The sequence below is a fragment of the Argentina anserina genome, chromosome 2 (genome assembly GCF_933775445.1).
Source record: "Argentina anserina chromosome 2, drPotAnse1.1, whole genome shotgun sequence".
Taxonomy (NCBI): Eukaryota; Viridiplantae; Streptophyta; class Magnoliopsida; order Rosales; family Rosaceae; genus Argentina; species Argentina anserina.
This window is the reverse complement of record NC_065873.1, coordinates 26137103-26152482: the sequence shown is the minus strand read 5'-3', so window position 1 is coordinate 26152482 and position 15380 is coordinate 26137103. Positions and strand designations below refer to the sequence as shown.

Here is a 15380-nt window from a genome sequence, read left to right as displayed (position 1 = left end):
ACCGGATCGGTTACCGTTATTGTGTTTGATTGAATTTTATTCTCGATTTATTTTCTATTGAGCGTTGAATTAATGCATTTGTCTGTTTAATATGTTCGATTTTGATTGTCAAGAAAAGAGACATGCGACATTAAATAAGTGATAGATAAAAGATAAATATGGGAGGCAAATTTCTCCATATTTCCATAGCATGGTTGAAATAGGAGATGTGGGTCAGTGTTTCAGGAGCCCTCTTAGAATTCCCAGCTCATTCCTAATCCTACCCAGCTTGCTCGGGCACTGAAATATAAGAAAAGATTAACAGTTACTTCTGGCATAGAACAGGTGTTGGTGTATTTCTCAATGTTGTGTGTCAGAATTTCTCAAAGTGCTAAATTCCAAAAACAGTGGACCGAGTTGATAATCTAATGATCATGCATCTAAAATCACGAAACAAATTATGTGACCTGCTTAAACAGTTAAACATTTGTCCACAAACGTCCATACCCCTGTTAATGGCCTCTTAACAGCTTACATATCATGATATGCTCAACATAACTTAGAAAACTACTACCACAAGGCACAAACACTACCACCTCTGAATTATTATTATTTTTCCTACATATTTAGAAAAATAATAACAATAATAATAATTGATGAATACTTATCCAATCATAAACAAGCCCGACAGGTTACAGGTACGGAGCCCACCAAAGCCCACCATAAACAAACCAAGTAACCTGGGTTACAGGTTCTGGAAGCCCAAACTAAGCCCCTCTTCGACAAACAGCTTCCTCTTTCCCAGTCAAACTTTAGTCTTTGCTTACCACAACTCCACAAGTGCAATTTTCACTCCACAAGATAGAATCCATAACCGTTAAAACGGTGTCACTTATCTTACTAAACTATCTCCCCCCACTTCTTTCTTTCGTCTCCGTCTCCGTCTCCACCTCCACATTTTTCTCTGTTTCAACCATCTATTCAGGTTCTCTCTCCACATCTAGCATTCATATATAGGGTTCTATCTCACTCTTCTTCCTCTAGATTCTCTGCGTGGATGTAATATCTGAGAAAGTATATGTATCTTGAACAGAGAGCCATGGAAGTTGATCATTTCTCAACCGACTTTTCTTGTCAAGAAAGTCCTGCCTTTTTGGCTAGTAACTCGGAGCTGGTTGATGAAAACACATCACATAATACCATTGACGTCTACCATGATCCTGCATTGCAAGAAGAACACGTCAGAGTTTTACTTGATAAGGAGATTGATTTTGGGTTCAGAAAAGATGATCAAGGATTCTTCAAATGGACTGAGTTGAGAGATGATCGATCTGACGCTATTACATGGATTCTCAGAGTTAGTTAGTCAGTCCCAAACCATTTTCTTATACTTCATGGAATGTACAAGTGGCTATATTGATCAATGGTTCAATTTTTTTTTGTTTTTTCATTGATTCAGAACAGAGCTGTTTATGGATTTCGACTCCGAACAGCATTTTTGTCCATTCTATACTTTGATCAGTTCATTTCCAAGCGTTCCTTCAAGGTAATTTCAACTTATCTTCTTCCAGCAAAAGTAAAGATCTTTCGTTAAATAATGTGATAGTTAAGTTTTGCAGGGACATAAGACAACTTGGCTACGAACACTTTCTGTGGCCTGCTTATCTTTGGCTGCAAAAATGGAGGAGCAACGAAGTCCATTACTATCAGAGTATGAAGTTGAAGATTGCATAATTGAAAGGAAATGGATTAGCGAAATGGAGCTTGCGGTATTGTCCACCCTGGAATGGAAGATGGATCCAATAACTCCTTTTGCTTTTATTGATTACTTCATCACAAAGATGCAGTTCAACAAAGCATATCCAGCAGAAACAAAATACGACGTCATTGAAGGATTCCTCCTCTATCTTACCCGAAGTATTGATTAATTTCCATGAACAATGTATCATTAGTTGGTTCTTGATCTATAAATTTCTCGGTTGATCGATTTAGAGATACAAGTCTACAACACTAATTACTTATGTTCTTCAATGCAGTGATCAATCTCATACAGCATCGACCATCTGGTTTAGCAGCTGCTGCTACCATAATGGCATATGATCACCAATTAACAAGAGCAGGACTAGAAACGAAAATTAACTCCTTCCCAAATTTGAGGTTCCTGGAAATTGTGAGTGGTTTTTTTGACACTTAGAAGTTATGCACGTATTGATCAAATGAAGATTGGATTCTGATAAATGTGTGATAAAAACTGTTGTGCCTCAGGAAGATGTGTGTTCGATCTACGAAATCTTGCAGAACAAGGAGGACAATGGGAAGTCTACAAGGCTACCGGAATTCACACCGGCAGATTGGAGCCTGGAAAGTGATTCAGCTAGAGAAACTGTGACCAGCTAGTAGGTGTCATTTGGTGTAAAGAGTGTTGTATAATTACAATTACTTCACAGACATGATTTGGAGTTGATTAGAAACACCTCCGAGCACAGAAAGTAGAAAGCAAATGATAAAAAAGAACCATAAAGGGCCATGTCAAAGCTGGTTTGCTTCTTTTCCTTTCTTTCAGTTGTTTTCTTAAAGGGTTTCCAATATATCTTAGTGGTTCTTGGATAGTTGGATGGGGTTTGGTTCTGGGTTACTGATGTCTGGAACCCTACATTCTGATGGGGTGCTTGGGATGCCTTATTGTTGTCTTTGAAAATCGAGAGATGAGGTGAGGTAGAGGTAGGAGACTGTTCCTGTGATTTGATGCATCCATGTTGGATGTTGGCCATCAATCACAAATAGTTTTGTAAAGGTCTGATTTGATTTGATTTGATTTGTTTTGACTGTTCTGGTTTTGCCTTTTATGGCAAGGGGGCCATATACTCTTTTCCATTCGAAGCTGTGCATTGTTGTGAGGGATCATAAAGTGATAAAACCCAGTAGTAATATTTGGCTCTGATTTACATTATTGGAATCAAAAGGTTTCTGGATTAATTTGGGTAAAATCAGTGACATAGACTCAGTTACTCTTAGATGTCTGACTGCCTGAGACTCCCGGTTTGTTTTGTTTCGTTGGAATCACAAATAATGTTCAACTCTTCATGTTAAACTAAGAATTTGTGATCAATTAACACCAAATTTAACATACGGTTTAGAAACTTAGATGAAAAGATCAAAATGCGCATCAAATAATTTGTTGCTTTTGGTTTTTGTTTTCATACATAATATTGTTCATCATCATAATCTTACCACAATTTATAACTATTTATATGATGCTTGCATTACTTCATTTAAACTGTAAATTTTAAACACTTCTTTTTATTATTGTTGTACAACTATTGAGCTGGATTGGTTTTTCAATGCTAGCGGACTAGAAGTAGAAATACATTATTGCTTCCTCATCTTAAAAGTAATACCTCTCAACATCCAAATGGAGAGAGAGAGAGCTTGATACTGCGCATGATGTTGTAATAAGCTATTGAACTAAACTCGAAGCCATGCGAAGTTTCCTGCCATCTTAAAATTTATATACTTTTTCAATACATTCTTCATTACAAGCCATGTACTTATCCCTTAGAAGTGAATTTGCATTAGTCGGAAAAAATACTCAACCTTATGCGTTAGTGCGTATTTGTTTACCTCATCATTAACATAGTAGTTTCTTCCAATATCTTAGTTTCCAAAGTGAAAAAATCTCTAGTATCTTTCTATCTGGCAAAAAGATTACTAATTGTGAAATGAATACATTAATATGTTGGTATAAACGTCTAGTACAATTTTTTTTTTCTTCCTCCTATCTGCATTCACTCTGCCCACACTTGAATATTGATGACGCTAACAAAATGCGCTTATCATCCTATCCATGTGTACCTCAACTCCTTCAGTCATATACACCTTAACCATGGTTGACACTGTAATTAAACCATGATTGACATGGTCCTAGGACACACTTCGATAGGCATTTTGGTGTTTTGGGGGGGGTTATACTACCAGCCTGGCCCAAAAGCACTTGCAAAAGCTATTAAAATTATAAGGGGCAGCACTTCACGGAAAGAATGAAAAATCAAACAAAAGAATTCAATCCCTAAGCACAGTAATATCCTTGTAAAATTTCTCCACTAGTTAGAAGTCAGGATAGCTGCGCATGTATCACATATTCATGTTTACAAAAGCCTGCACCATTCTTGCGGAAGTGAGAGCATATCGTTTGGACTTGAACTTGGCTAGCTTCCAGACTTTTCTACAGTACGATAGGACTGATCTTTGGAATGATGCCACAAAATAACCGTGAATGAGGTGAGAAAACATTCATCTACAGGTCAGTAATCGCAATACCTATCCGGTTTCAATTGATCCAGCTTCATTACACAGGAATAAATTTCAAAGCTGCTGCAACAGGCATGCCCAGAAATCCAAGTGTAACACTGACAAACCATTGCTGCCAAGTGAGAGGAGATGTGCTTGCAAATGTACCCAGAAATTCAATGATTATGACTTGGAAGATTACAGTGCAAGAGAGAACAGACACGAAGACATAATTCTGCAGTATGCCTTTGAAGACGTTGACCTTCTCCATTTCCCTTGAACTGATCTCATTAAATGCCTGAAAGAAGACAACAGTTATCCCAATATTTCATTTAAGAAAATCCTTACTCTGCTTTCTTTTTTCCATATTTGCCAACATATTCACCATTATGTCTACTGGATGTGTTGTAAATAGTGTAATTCTCGTAAAATGACTAAATACTTTGTATTTGGAAACTTATTCCCCCAAATGAAACTGACGAGAGCAATAATAAACTATCACATGCATACATGCCATGCCCTAAAGCTTGTAAAAACTCTAATCAATCAAGAATACAGTTTTACTGAAAAACTGAACCTAAAATTGTGATATGGATAACGAATAATTACCTGACAGAAGACAAATGAGTTGAAAATCAGGGTGTTTAAAATCAAATCAGAATCTGGGCCAACAAGCTGAAAAGCTTCTTTTCCTCTACTCTGCAGATACCATATGACCACAAACTGATACAGTGACTGCCCCATGATGTTTCTCCACATCACATTTGTAATGAAGTTTCCTGTCCTCCCAACTGGTGTTCTCTTCATCAAATCATCATTAGGGGGCTCAGTGGCTAATGCAAGGGCTCCTAGAGTGTCCATGATCATGTTGACCCAGAGAAGCTGAACAGCGGTAAGAGGAGCACTTCCTAGAAGCATTACAAAACCAAAAAAAAAATGTCAAGACTTAAAAGGGATTGGCCTGATTAAAACTGAAAACCATAAAAGACATAAACAGTTGCAGCCAGCTTACCAGTCAAACATGCTGAAGTAAAGTTAACTACAAGGGCAACCACATTAACTGTCAACTGGAACTGAACAAATTTCTGTATGTTCAAGTAAACTGAACGCCCCCATTTGGCCACAGTCACAATTGTAGAGAAGTTATCATCCAGAATTATCACATCAGCACTCTCTTTAGCCACCTGATACATTTAGAACATGGTCAATCACATATCTACAAAATAGTGAACCTATGACTGACAGCTGCTAAAAGATATGAAATAAAATATATTTTACAAAAAAAAAAAGATGACTTTTTCTTCACACAAGAAGGCACAGCATATTGATATGTACCTCAGTTCCAGCGATTCCCATTGCAAGTCCTATATCAGCTTCATGAAGTGCTGGAGCATCATTTGTACCATCACCTGTCACGGCAACAACTTCTCCAAAAGTGGTTCTCAAGTGTTTTACAAGGGTATGCTTATCCATTGGCGAAGATCGAGCCATTACCTGCTCATACAATGATATCAAACTGCGGTCAGCAAAAGAATTCACTTCACACCAACCATAGAGGTAAACCAACTTCAATGATTGGTATGCATGTCTACTTTATCATCAATGATTAGTGTGAAAACCTTCACATAGAAACATATTGGATAGTAAAAAAGATGAGAAAATGTACCTGAAGTTTGGGAATAAGTTTTTGTAGTTCTTCCTCACTCTTCTCACGAAATTCTGGGCCTTCAATTGCTAAACCTTCATCAGTCAAAATTCCACATTCTCTTGCAATTGCTTTTGCAGTGTTTATGTTATCACCGGTCACCATTCGGACAGTAATACCAGCAGACCTACAGATCGCAACCGATTCCTTGACACCAGAACGAACTGGATCTTTAATACCCACAATTCCTATACATGTATATCCATTGACAGGAATAGGACTTTCAGCAGAGAACTCACTTCCAATGTCCATGTATGCCAGGCATAGAGTTCTAAGGGCTTCACTAGCAAACTGTTCTATGATACCATTCAAAAGATTGATGGAAGCTATATCAAGGGGAGCTACCTCGCCATTTGGTCCCATGTATTTGTCACAAGCAGCTAAAATTATCTCAGAAGCACCTTTACAATAAACTCGGAAGCCACCCTCAGGGAGCTGGAGAACTACAGCCATACGCTTCTTAGTAGAATTGAAGGGCTCAACTTTCACAAGTTTTGATGATTGTCGTTCTGCCTTAAAATCTCCACCAAGTGACATCCCAAATCCCAAAACAGCAGCATCAGTGGGTGTTCCCAGTATCTCAATCTTGTCATCTTTGTTTTTAACAATGTCTCCTCCAGTATTGTTAAATATGCACTGTAGTAGAACTTTCAAAGTAGAATCAGGTATTTCAGAGCAGAGGTCAGATGATTCCGTAGAGCTAGCCACTTCTTTGATTTTCAAACAAATGCAAGTTTTGACAACCGTCATCCGGTTAGTAGTTAGTGTTCCAGTCTTGTCACTACAGATAGTTGTGGCCGATCCCATTGTCTCACAAGCAGCCAAATGTCGAACAAGTGCCTTATCGTTCATCATTTTCTTCATGGCAAAAGCAAGGCTTAACGTTACAGCCAAGGGCAAACCTTCAGGAACAGCAACAACTACAATTGTAACAGCTATAGCAAAAAATTCCAATATCACAATTGCATCATCTCCAGACCATGTTAATCCGTGTTGCAGTTTGCGGCTGAACAACCCTTGAACTAATACAGCAAATGTCACTACAGCAAAGAACAGGCCTATTTTACCAATGATAGTTGCCACACCGTTTAGTTTCACCTGCAAGGGGGTTTCATCATCTCCACCTTCAGTAAGAGTAGCCATCAATTTACCCCACTGGGTTCTCATTCCAACAGTAGTCACAAGCATCTTGCAGGATCCATCTTGAACTTTAGTTCCAGAGAGGAGGAAAGGATTGACATCATTAATGTTAACCGGTTCACTCTCTCCAGTTAAGCTGGATTCGTTTATCAGCATAGAAAAGCCAGAAATGAATAGTCCATCAGCTGGGACTAGATCTCCAATATTGAGATGAACAATGTCACCAGGAAGTAAATCATATATCGACAACTTCTGTCTGAATCCATTTCTAGTAACATGAACTGTAATCTTTTTCTTCTCCTTATCCAAATCCTTGAACTGCAATGACTGTTTATAATCGCTAGTGGCAGTCACAAATACGACAAGCAAAATGCTTGCAACAATTCCAAGTCCATCATGGGCACCCTGTGGCCATCCTTCTGTCATTATCCCAACAAGCAGGGAGACAAAGGCACAAACTCCCAGTATCATGAGGGTGGTGTCTTGAAGGGCTTCCCATACAAATAGCAAAAATCCACGAGATGGGCTCTCAGTGAATTTATTAACTCCATAAATCTCCTTTCTCTTATTAATCAATTGCTCTGACGTGGAAATGCCATCAACAGTTGATGTTCCAAGCTTGCCTACAAGACCCTCCACACCATCATGTATTATGAGCTTCTTGACATCACGACCTTCAACAATGGAAGCCAGCTCATCAGCATCAATTTGAAAGCCTGCAGCTTCAACTTCCTCAGGTACAGTGTAATCGCTTGATAATATTAGTCCTGCAACGTTGGATCAAATTTGAAAAACATGCAAACAGACGAATAAAACAGAATTACTACCTTTTTATTTATAAACTTAAGCAACATTAAACCTAAATTGTTGATGAGATTCTTACCTTGGATAAACTGTAGTGCGGCTTGTGAAACCAAGATTGCGAGTCTAAACTTCTCCTAAGAAGAGATAATGGTGACAAGAATAAATCAATTGATTATATGATCAGTACAGGCCGCATTATGGATACATAAAATACGGTAGAATTGTCATTTCTATAAATCTAACAGAATCCTTGACTAAAATCCTCATTGTCCGTGTTTATTTCACAACACCGAACTTATGTTCACAAAAAATGCAGCATAAACTCGTTTACTGCTGTCAAATTTGCCGAAAATGAGTTCGAAAGTAATAACATTGCCGCAATAGCAGTGAATAACATCAACCTAAACCACATCAGCGTAAATTTCATATAGTTATCAGCAAGCACAACATGTAAATCTAACACAAAAAGAAAAGCAAACCAAGAAAACTAGATGGATGGATCTATTCTTGCATTTCCTTCACTACTGTGCTACAGATCCAAAGCTCTAATCATCATGAACACTAAAAATTCAAAAAGTAAAAGGCGAAAATGGAAACCTGATTAGAGCGTCGAATAGTCTGAGCTTCGGAACGCTTGTCGAGATTAGCAGTGAATCGAAACCTGCGCTTCTTGTTCTTAACCACCCAGCACAGCTGCCTCCATCTCTGAAGCGCCTCATCCGATGAGTTCTTGGCCTTCAAATCGAAGTTCTCGTTCAAATAGCTCTCCATCTTCTTCTTCGCCCAAACCAAACCTCTTGGGCACTTCTTCTTCTTCTTCGTCTTCTTCAACCAACACTATATAATCCACGCACACAAAACCAGAGCAATAAGCACACCGCGAGATTAAATCAAACAAACTCGCACACAAACTTTTACTAAATCCAACTCAACCTTTGAATCGAGCAATAATATTCAAAAGCTCTCTCTCGTAGAAATGTGACGACTCAAGCTTTTGATTGGTACCGTCAAATTTACGAGAAGGATCAAACGACCGGTATTGACCTTTGAAAAACCGGACTCGGTCTTCTTCTTCTTCGTTCTTGCTGTGGTTAAAACGGCCAAGGCTACGCAGTCTGCGAGTGCTTAGGGGGCGCGTGGGAGGCTGCTTAAAATATGTGTTTTTTTTAGCCGCGTTAAGTTTATAAAATAATGGCGCGTGATTGGACGGTGAACGGGATTCGCGTTAGGGGCATGTGGACGATGGGGAATATGAAAAAGGGCTGGTGGAAATGTGGAAATAGAATATTGGCCCCATTACTTTTGCATGTTTCTGAGAACGACCCCAATAATAATGAGGGTAATTTGTTCTCTTCTTTTCTAAAATGTGTCTGTACTACGGTCTGTGGTTATGGAGATCACATGGGAAAAAAAATTCATTTCAGATCATTTTGGAGAAAGAGAAATTAAATCCTCCATTCGCGACCAGAAAACAAAAAAAAACAGAGAGGATACAAACTAACGTTTTTATCAAGTTCATACTCAACGCAATGTTCAAAACACATGGAATTCGAATGTGAATTTACTGAGTAATACTAATTATCATACAAGTCTTGGGACAATTTATTAGATCAAACAAACTTGTAGTAAGATAGTTGAAAATGTTTGTGATATATAATGTAAAAACACAGTTTAATCTTTACTGATAACAAGTTTTTTTTTTGTTACATTACTGATAACACGTTTTGTTCATTAAAATATAACGATTAGAAAATAAAAGCGTCATATATTTATACTATTAATAGCTGAAACATGCTTTTTCAATTAAAACGTATGTGAAATTAAATTAATATTTTTTCACCGTATGTTATTTGAAAATAAAATTATATAATTTATAGATAAGAATATAAAATTAAAATCTGAATCTGAAAAAAAAAAATTCATTTGCGGATAATTTCCCACTTTATTTACCCACACACGTAGGTGGATGATGATTGCTAGTTATATATTACTGTATTTGGACAATTCCTCTCAGCCAATACCAGTTTCAAATATTTCGTTCGATACACAGCATAATGGGACTCCATTACTTCTAAGATCATTACCTTCTTCTTCTTCTTTTTTTGGTCTTCAAGGTCCACCGGTTATAATAAGTCAAAAACGTTATAAACATCTATCATGCATGTTCCGAGTATTTTAGTACTAATTTCCTATAGTGTTGATAAAAAAATTCCTAAAGATACCTTGAAACATAATGACTAATTTTCAAAGCCGGCTTTCTTTAGGATAGTGGAAACCATGCGAATTTTGAATAAGAAATAAAGCTGATCAAGTGGTCCGTCGTGCTTTTTGGGTACTTGACGTGCAGGCAAGTGCCTGCGAATTTTGGAAACTTGCCATTTGTTCATCCTTATAATGCAGCGGAGACTTGAGGGTTCTCCTCGATGTGACCTTTTTTCTCGAATTCTCTAGCTAGCAATAATTTCTATTCACAAGTGTAATCGGAAGAATTTGTTTTCAATACCAAAATTTAATAATCAAAGAGGTTTCAGAATAGCAGTAGATTGGCCTTACTGAAATATGAAAAGTTAATTATAAATTTATAATGAGCTGAGTACGTATATGGTTTTGCTAGCCGAAAACTGTGTATTTATCTCGTATTCGTAAAATAACTGGAAGAAGATTGATATGTGCAGGGCCTGGGAATGTAAAGCTAGAGGTTAAGATTCGAATTGACAAGCAGAATCTACAAGGTTCTTGAGGAAATTAAGAGCATCTCCAGTAGGAGAGTAAAAAAAATTGTCAAATTTTAAATTTGGCTGCTGATAGAGCATTGTTATTTTTGACAAAATTTCACTCCAATCCGATGGTTAGATTTGAACATTTTTTTTTTTGAAAAAAAAAATTTATGTTATATCAAAGATAAAAAGAGAGCTTTTTCTCTTTCTTCATCCTCATCTCCAAAACCCAAAACACTCTTTCTTTCTTCGTCCCTTCATTTCTTTCTGCAATTATGTTAGAATGTACCTTATCTCAGTGAGATCAATTGCTACCCTAATATGATTAAATTTGTTTGGCTTTAAGACTTTAAGTAATTGGGTCATGGCAGATCACATTGGAAGTTTTCTCTAATGGTTATGGGCATGTTCTTGAACAACAAAATCTAGAGAAAACTCACCCACCCAGCAAAATCTCCATACAATTTCATTCGGTTATTCACATACTCATTTCTATCCAGTAAACTACAAACCAAATCCTATCTCCAATGGGTTGCTTGTGAGGATTTGTACTCTGGAGTTTGGTACTATGCGAAGATGCAAGACGACCAAGAGCGAGAATGAGCCAAAACGAAGAAACAATAAAAAAGGAAAAGACCCCAGGCTTGGAGGTTGTCAAATTTGGCAGCCTGAACCCCGAACTGTCTTCCATTGTGGAATTGAAGGCTGGATTGGAGAGGAGGAAAACAGTCAAATCTTACCATTGAAGCTCCACGGTGGATTTTGACACCACCGCTGGATGCTCTAAGTAGCCATGCATCAATCAGCCTTTCTTTTGCTCTGATCCCTTTAGAACTTTAGAAGACAGGGTCCAACAAATTTGGGTCATGACCGAGCTCTGCTTGGATGAGGCCAAGAGGCCCGGAATAAAGAAATGCAACAGCTATCATCCAAACTGACCAAACATATCAAAGTTCTTTGACTAAGTTTCTAATCTTATTCTTGTCCACTCTGTGAGTGAAATTTATTACTGACACATTGATACATCAAGTAGATAAGTTGGTTATATATATACCAGTCTTATTACACATTCACGTGCGAATCAGTTTTTTGTTTCATTTTTATTTATACAAAAAAAGTGGAAGGTGTATAGATAATGGGAAGTTATTGTGTAGTTGATAGTGAAATGGGAGTTAAAAACAATTTTCTTCATTTTCTGATTTATTTATTTTTATTCATTATTTTTCAATTTATCATAATATAACCTTCGTATATTAAAATCTGTTTAAAATTAAACTATAATCGAGGTTATTTATGTTATTTCACAAACAAAGTGGGTTCTCTTTATAATAATATTTTATTTTATTTTGAACGTCATGCATTGATGAACTAATAATTGGGTTAGTTTAATTTCTCTTAGTAATTTTGTTGTTTTTTTTCATTCCATGTATTTCCATCATCAAATAAACAAAAACTAGGTTAGAAGTTCAAGCTAATTTATACGAGCAGAGAGTTAGTCTACAGAACCTTTGATGTACAAATACGTGAAGTGTACCATAAAAAACTATTTTATACGAGCAGAATTAGTCTACAGTACCTTGTAAGCGAATACAACAAGACTAATTTTACATTTATTCTTCCAATTCTATATTTTATTCTCATGCAAACAAGATGCATGCAAACACTCTAGAGAAATAAATATATAGCTTTGCTCTACGACTTGTACGTAATTGAGTTCGAAGTACTGCTTAAGGTACGGAGTAGGGGTGGGTATAAAAAATGAAAATCCCGATTCCGTCCCGATTTCTTCCTGAAATTCATAGAGACGAGATGGGACGGAGGTCTAAAAACGTTCGTCCCGTCCCGATCCCGTCCCATTTCATAATAGTGGGATGGGGCGTGGGACGAATAATTTCTATCCCGTTTCGTCTCGTCCCACCTTTAATGAAAACATAAAAATTCTTATATATTTGTATCAAAATGAAACTAATTTATGTTCTTATTAACTCTAAAATTATATCAACTCAAATAATAATGGTATATTATAATATTTTGAACATAATATGCATTTTTTTGTTAAAATTTCATTATTGAATGTTACTTTGTTAATGAAAAAGTAAAAATATAGGTTTTTATTTAACTTCATAGGAAGGTGTGATTTGTCCCGTCCCGTCCCGATCTCGTCCCGTCTCAACCGAGATTAATCTCGAGTGTGATGCATTCTTAAAAACTCTCGTACCGTCTCGATCCCGTCCCGATTCAAAAAAGTGAGACGAGACGTGAAATGAGCCTCGTCCCGCCCCATTTTGTCCCGTGTCTAGGGGTGTTAATCGGTGTCAATGGTGCGGTTTATAGGTGATACTGAACACCAAACCGTTCTATTTATTCGGTTTGGTTTTTCACTTTTTTTTCAAAAATCAATTGTGTTCGGTTTGGTTCGGTTTGGTTTTTCTCTGGTTTATATCGGTTTTTCTTTCAGTTATTTTGTAAAAAAAATCGGAGTTTCTTTCCTTATCTATCTACTTGATTCTTAACGAAATAAAAAGAACATGCGGACATATTTGCAAAATTCTATTTACAAGATATAGTTGCTTCACAAATGCATACAATTGTAAAAAGCCACTAAACAAGTTATACCACATTAGTAGGCATGTTGTGGTTCCAATGTCTAAAATTCAAAATATTAAATTTTGACCGTCAGATGTGATCAGCATATTTAAATACGGATATGGTAAAAAATTCATCTAATTTTGATAAAATTTGGGTCTCGATCGATGTGGTCAACATTAACTTAATTTCATCTAATTAAGTGTGAATTCGTTCTTACCCCCTCCTTCTTGACTAGTTTTGGTGGATTCTTTCACGCACACACTCTCACATATATGTGATGTAGCAGCTCGTGTAAAATTTTCAAAAATTTTACCTTCCAGGGATAAAACTACCAATAGGCCCATAGGGGATAATAAGCGTAAAAAACGGTTGACCGCCTTGATCGGGACACAAACGTTATCGAAAATATATGATTTTTTTACCACAACAATATTTCACTATACGTAACGCATCATGCAGACATATTTGCAAAATTCTATTTATAATATATAGTTACTTCACAAATGCATGCATTTGTAAAAAAACCACTAAACAAGTTATACCACATTAGTAGGCATGTTGTGGTTCCAATGTCTAAAATTCAAAATATTAAATTTTGACCGTCAGATGTGATCAGCATATTTAAATACGGATATGGTAAGAAATTTATCTAATTTTGATAAAATTTGGGTCTCGATCGACGTGGTCAACATTAACTTAATTTCATATAATTAAGTGTGAATTTGTTCTTACCCCCTCGTTCTTGACTAGTTTTGGTAGATTCTTTCACGCACACACTCTCATATATATGTGATGTAGCAGCTCGTGTAAAATTTTCAAAAATTTTACCTTTCAAGGATAGGGCTACCCATAGGCCCATAGGGGATAAAAAGCGTAAAAAGGGTTGACCGCCTCGATCGGGACACAAACGTTATCGAAAATATGTGATTTTTTTACCATAACCATATTTCACAATATGTAACGCATCATGTGGACATATTTGTAAAATTCTATTTATAATATATAGTTGCTTCACAAATGCATACATTTGCAAAAAGCCACTAAACAAGTTATACCACATTAGTAGGCATGTTGTGGTTCCAATGTCTAAAATTCAAATTATTAAATTTCGACCGTCGGATGTGATCAGCATATATAAATACATATATAGTAAAAAATTCACCGAATTTTGATAAAGTTTGGGTCTCGATCGATAACATATTTAATTATGTATATTAAATATATCTATAAATAATATAATTTCTTTATAATATATATATATTCGGTTTTTCGGTTCGGTTTCGGTTTCCAAACATCCCAAACTAAAACCACACCAAATATTTCAGTTTGGTGCGTTTTTTTTTGCGATTTGGTGCGGTTTTTTTTTTCTTCGGTTTTTTTCGGTTATATTTCAATTATGGTACGATTTTTTTTCGGTTTTCGGTTTTCAATTAACACCCCTACCCGTGTCTTTCCTTTGGTACAGTTAAGTTGGGCCAAGTTCGTTATATACGTAATAATCTTTATATAACAGTACCTTCGTTAAAACTAGCTTAATGAAACATTATACTTTATAGGTTATGCTTTTCACGTCAAACATTATAGGTTAATATTATAAATAGCTCGAATAAATCGTCAGCTAAGAGATAACACAGTAATAAGGACACTAAGCAGAAGACAAGACAGAAAGTCAGAAACCCAACAAGAGTATTATAATTCCTAGGCCATCTAAGAATGTGTGGACGTACATATACTGCCAATGCATATGCGCGCACTTGCAAATCACATTGATGAAGAATGAGATGGGATATTCCCAGTCGATATTGCCGACGTTATTATATATCACTCGGATTGATCTTCGTTCTTAAAGAATAAATTAACTCGCATTGACTTATTAATGGAGTGGACAAATTAAGTTTGTGTTTGCCGCCAGACGTGACTTATAATTGTTTATGAGAATAAGTTATTGATAAGTTAAGTAGTTAACTGTTTGGTAAACTGATTCATTATAAATGACTTTTGATGACATAAGTTGTACATAGTGTTTGGGTAAATTTAAACTAACTTATTTTTTAAACATCACAGTGACAATTTTAGACATCAAATGATTTCAATCGTTTTTCACTTTTAATATATTTATATTTTCTCTATAAATTTTTAATTTTCTATTTTTTCTATCA

At 36.2% G+C, this 15380-nt stretch overlaps 2 protein-coding genes across 2 annotated transcripts; one reads left to right on the top strand and one right to left on the bottom strand.

Moving 5' to 3' along the window:
• Nucleotides 1-1045: 1045 nt before the first annotated feature.
• Nucleotides 1046-2498, top strand: LOC126784822 (cyclin-D5-2-like). Its single transcript, XM_050510331.1, has 5 exons — nt 1046-1336; nt 1439-1525; nt 1599-1896; nt 2016-2149; nt 2245-2498. Exons 1-5 carry the CDS (start codon nt 1058-1060, stop codon nt 2374-2376), a joined length of 930 nt encoding a protein of 309 aa, XP_050366288.1. The 5' UTR covers nt 1046-1057; the 3' UTR covers nt 2377-2498.
• Nucleotides 2499-3684: 1186 nt separating this feature from the next.
• Nucleotides 3685-8976, bottom strand: LOC126805566 (calcium-transporting ATPase 1-like). The gene is made up of 8 exons (XM_050532363.1): nt 8849-8976; nt 8513-8752; nt 7995-8049; nt 5933-7878; nt 5602-5760; nt 5279-5450; nt 4876-5174; nt 3685-4564 (listed from the first exon to the last, which is right to left on the bottom strand). The coding sequence occupies exons 2-8, from the start codon at nt 8684-8686 to the stop codon at nt 4325-4327; spliced, it is 3045 nt and encodes a 1014-aa protein (XP_050388320.1). The 5' UTR covers nt 8687-8752; nt 8849-8976; the 3' UTR covers nt 3685-4324.
• Nucleotides 8977-15380: the final 6404 nt, after the last annotated feature.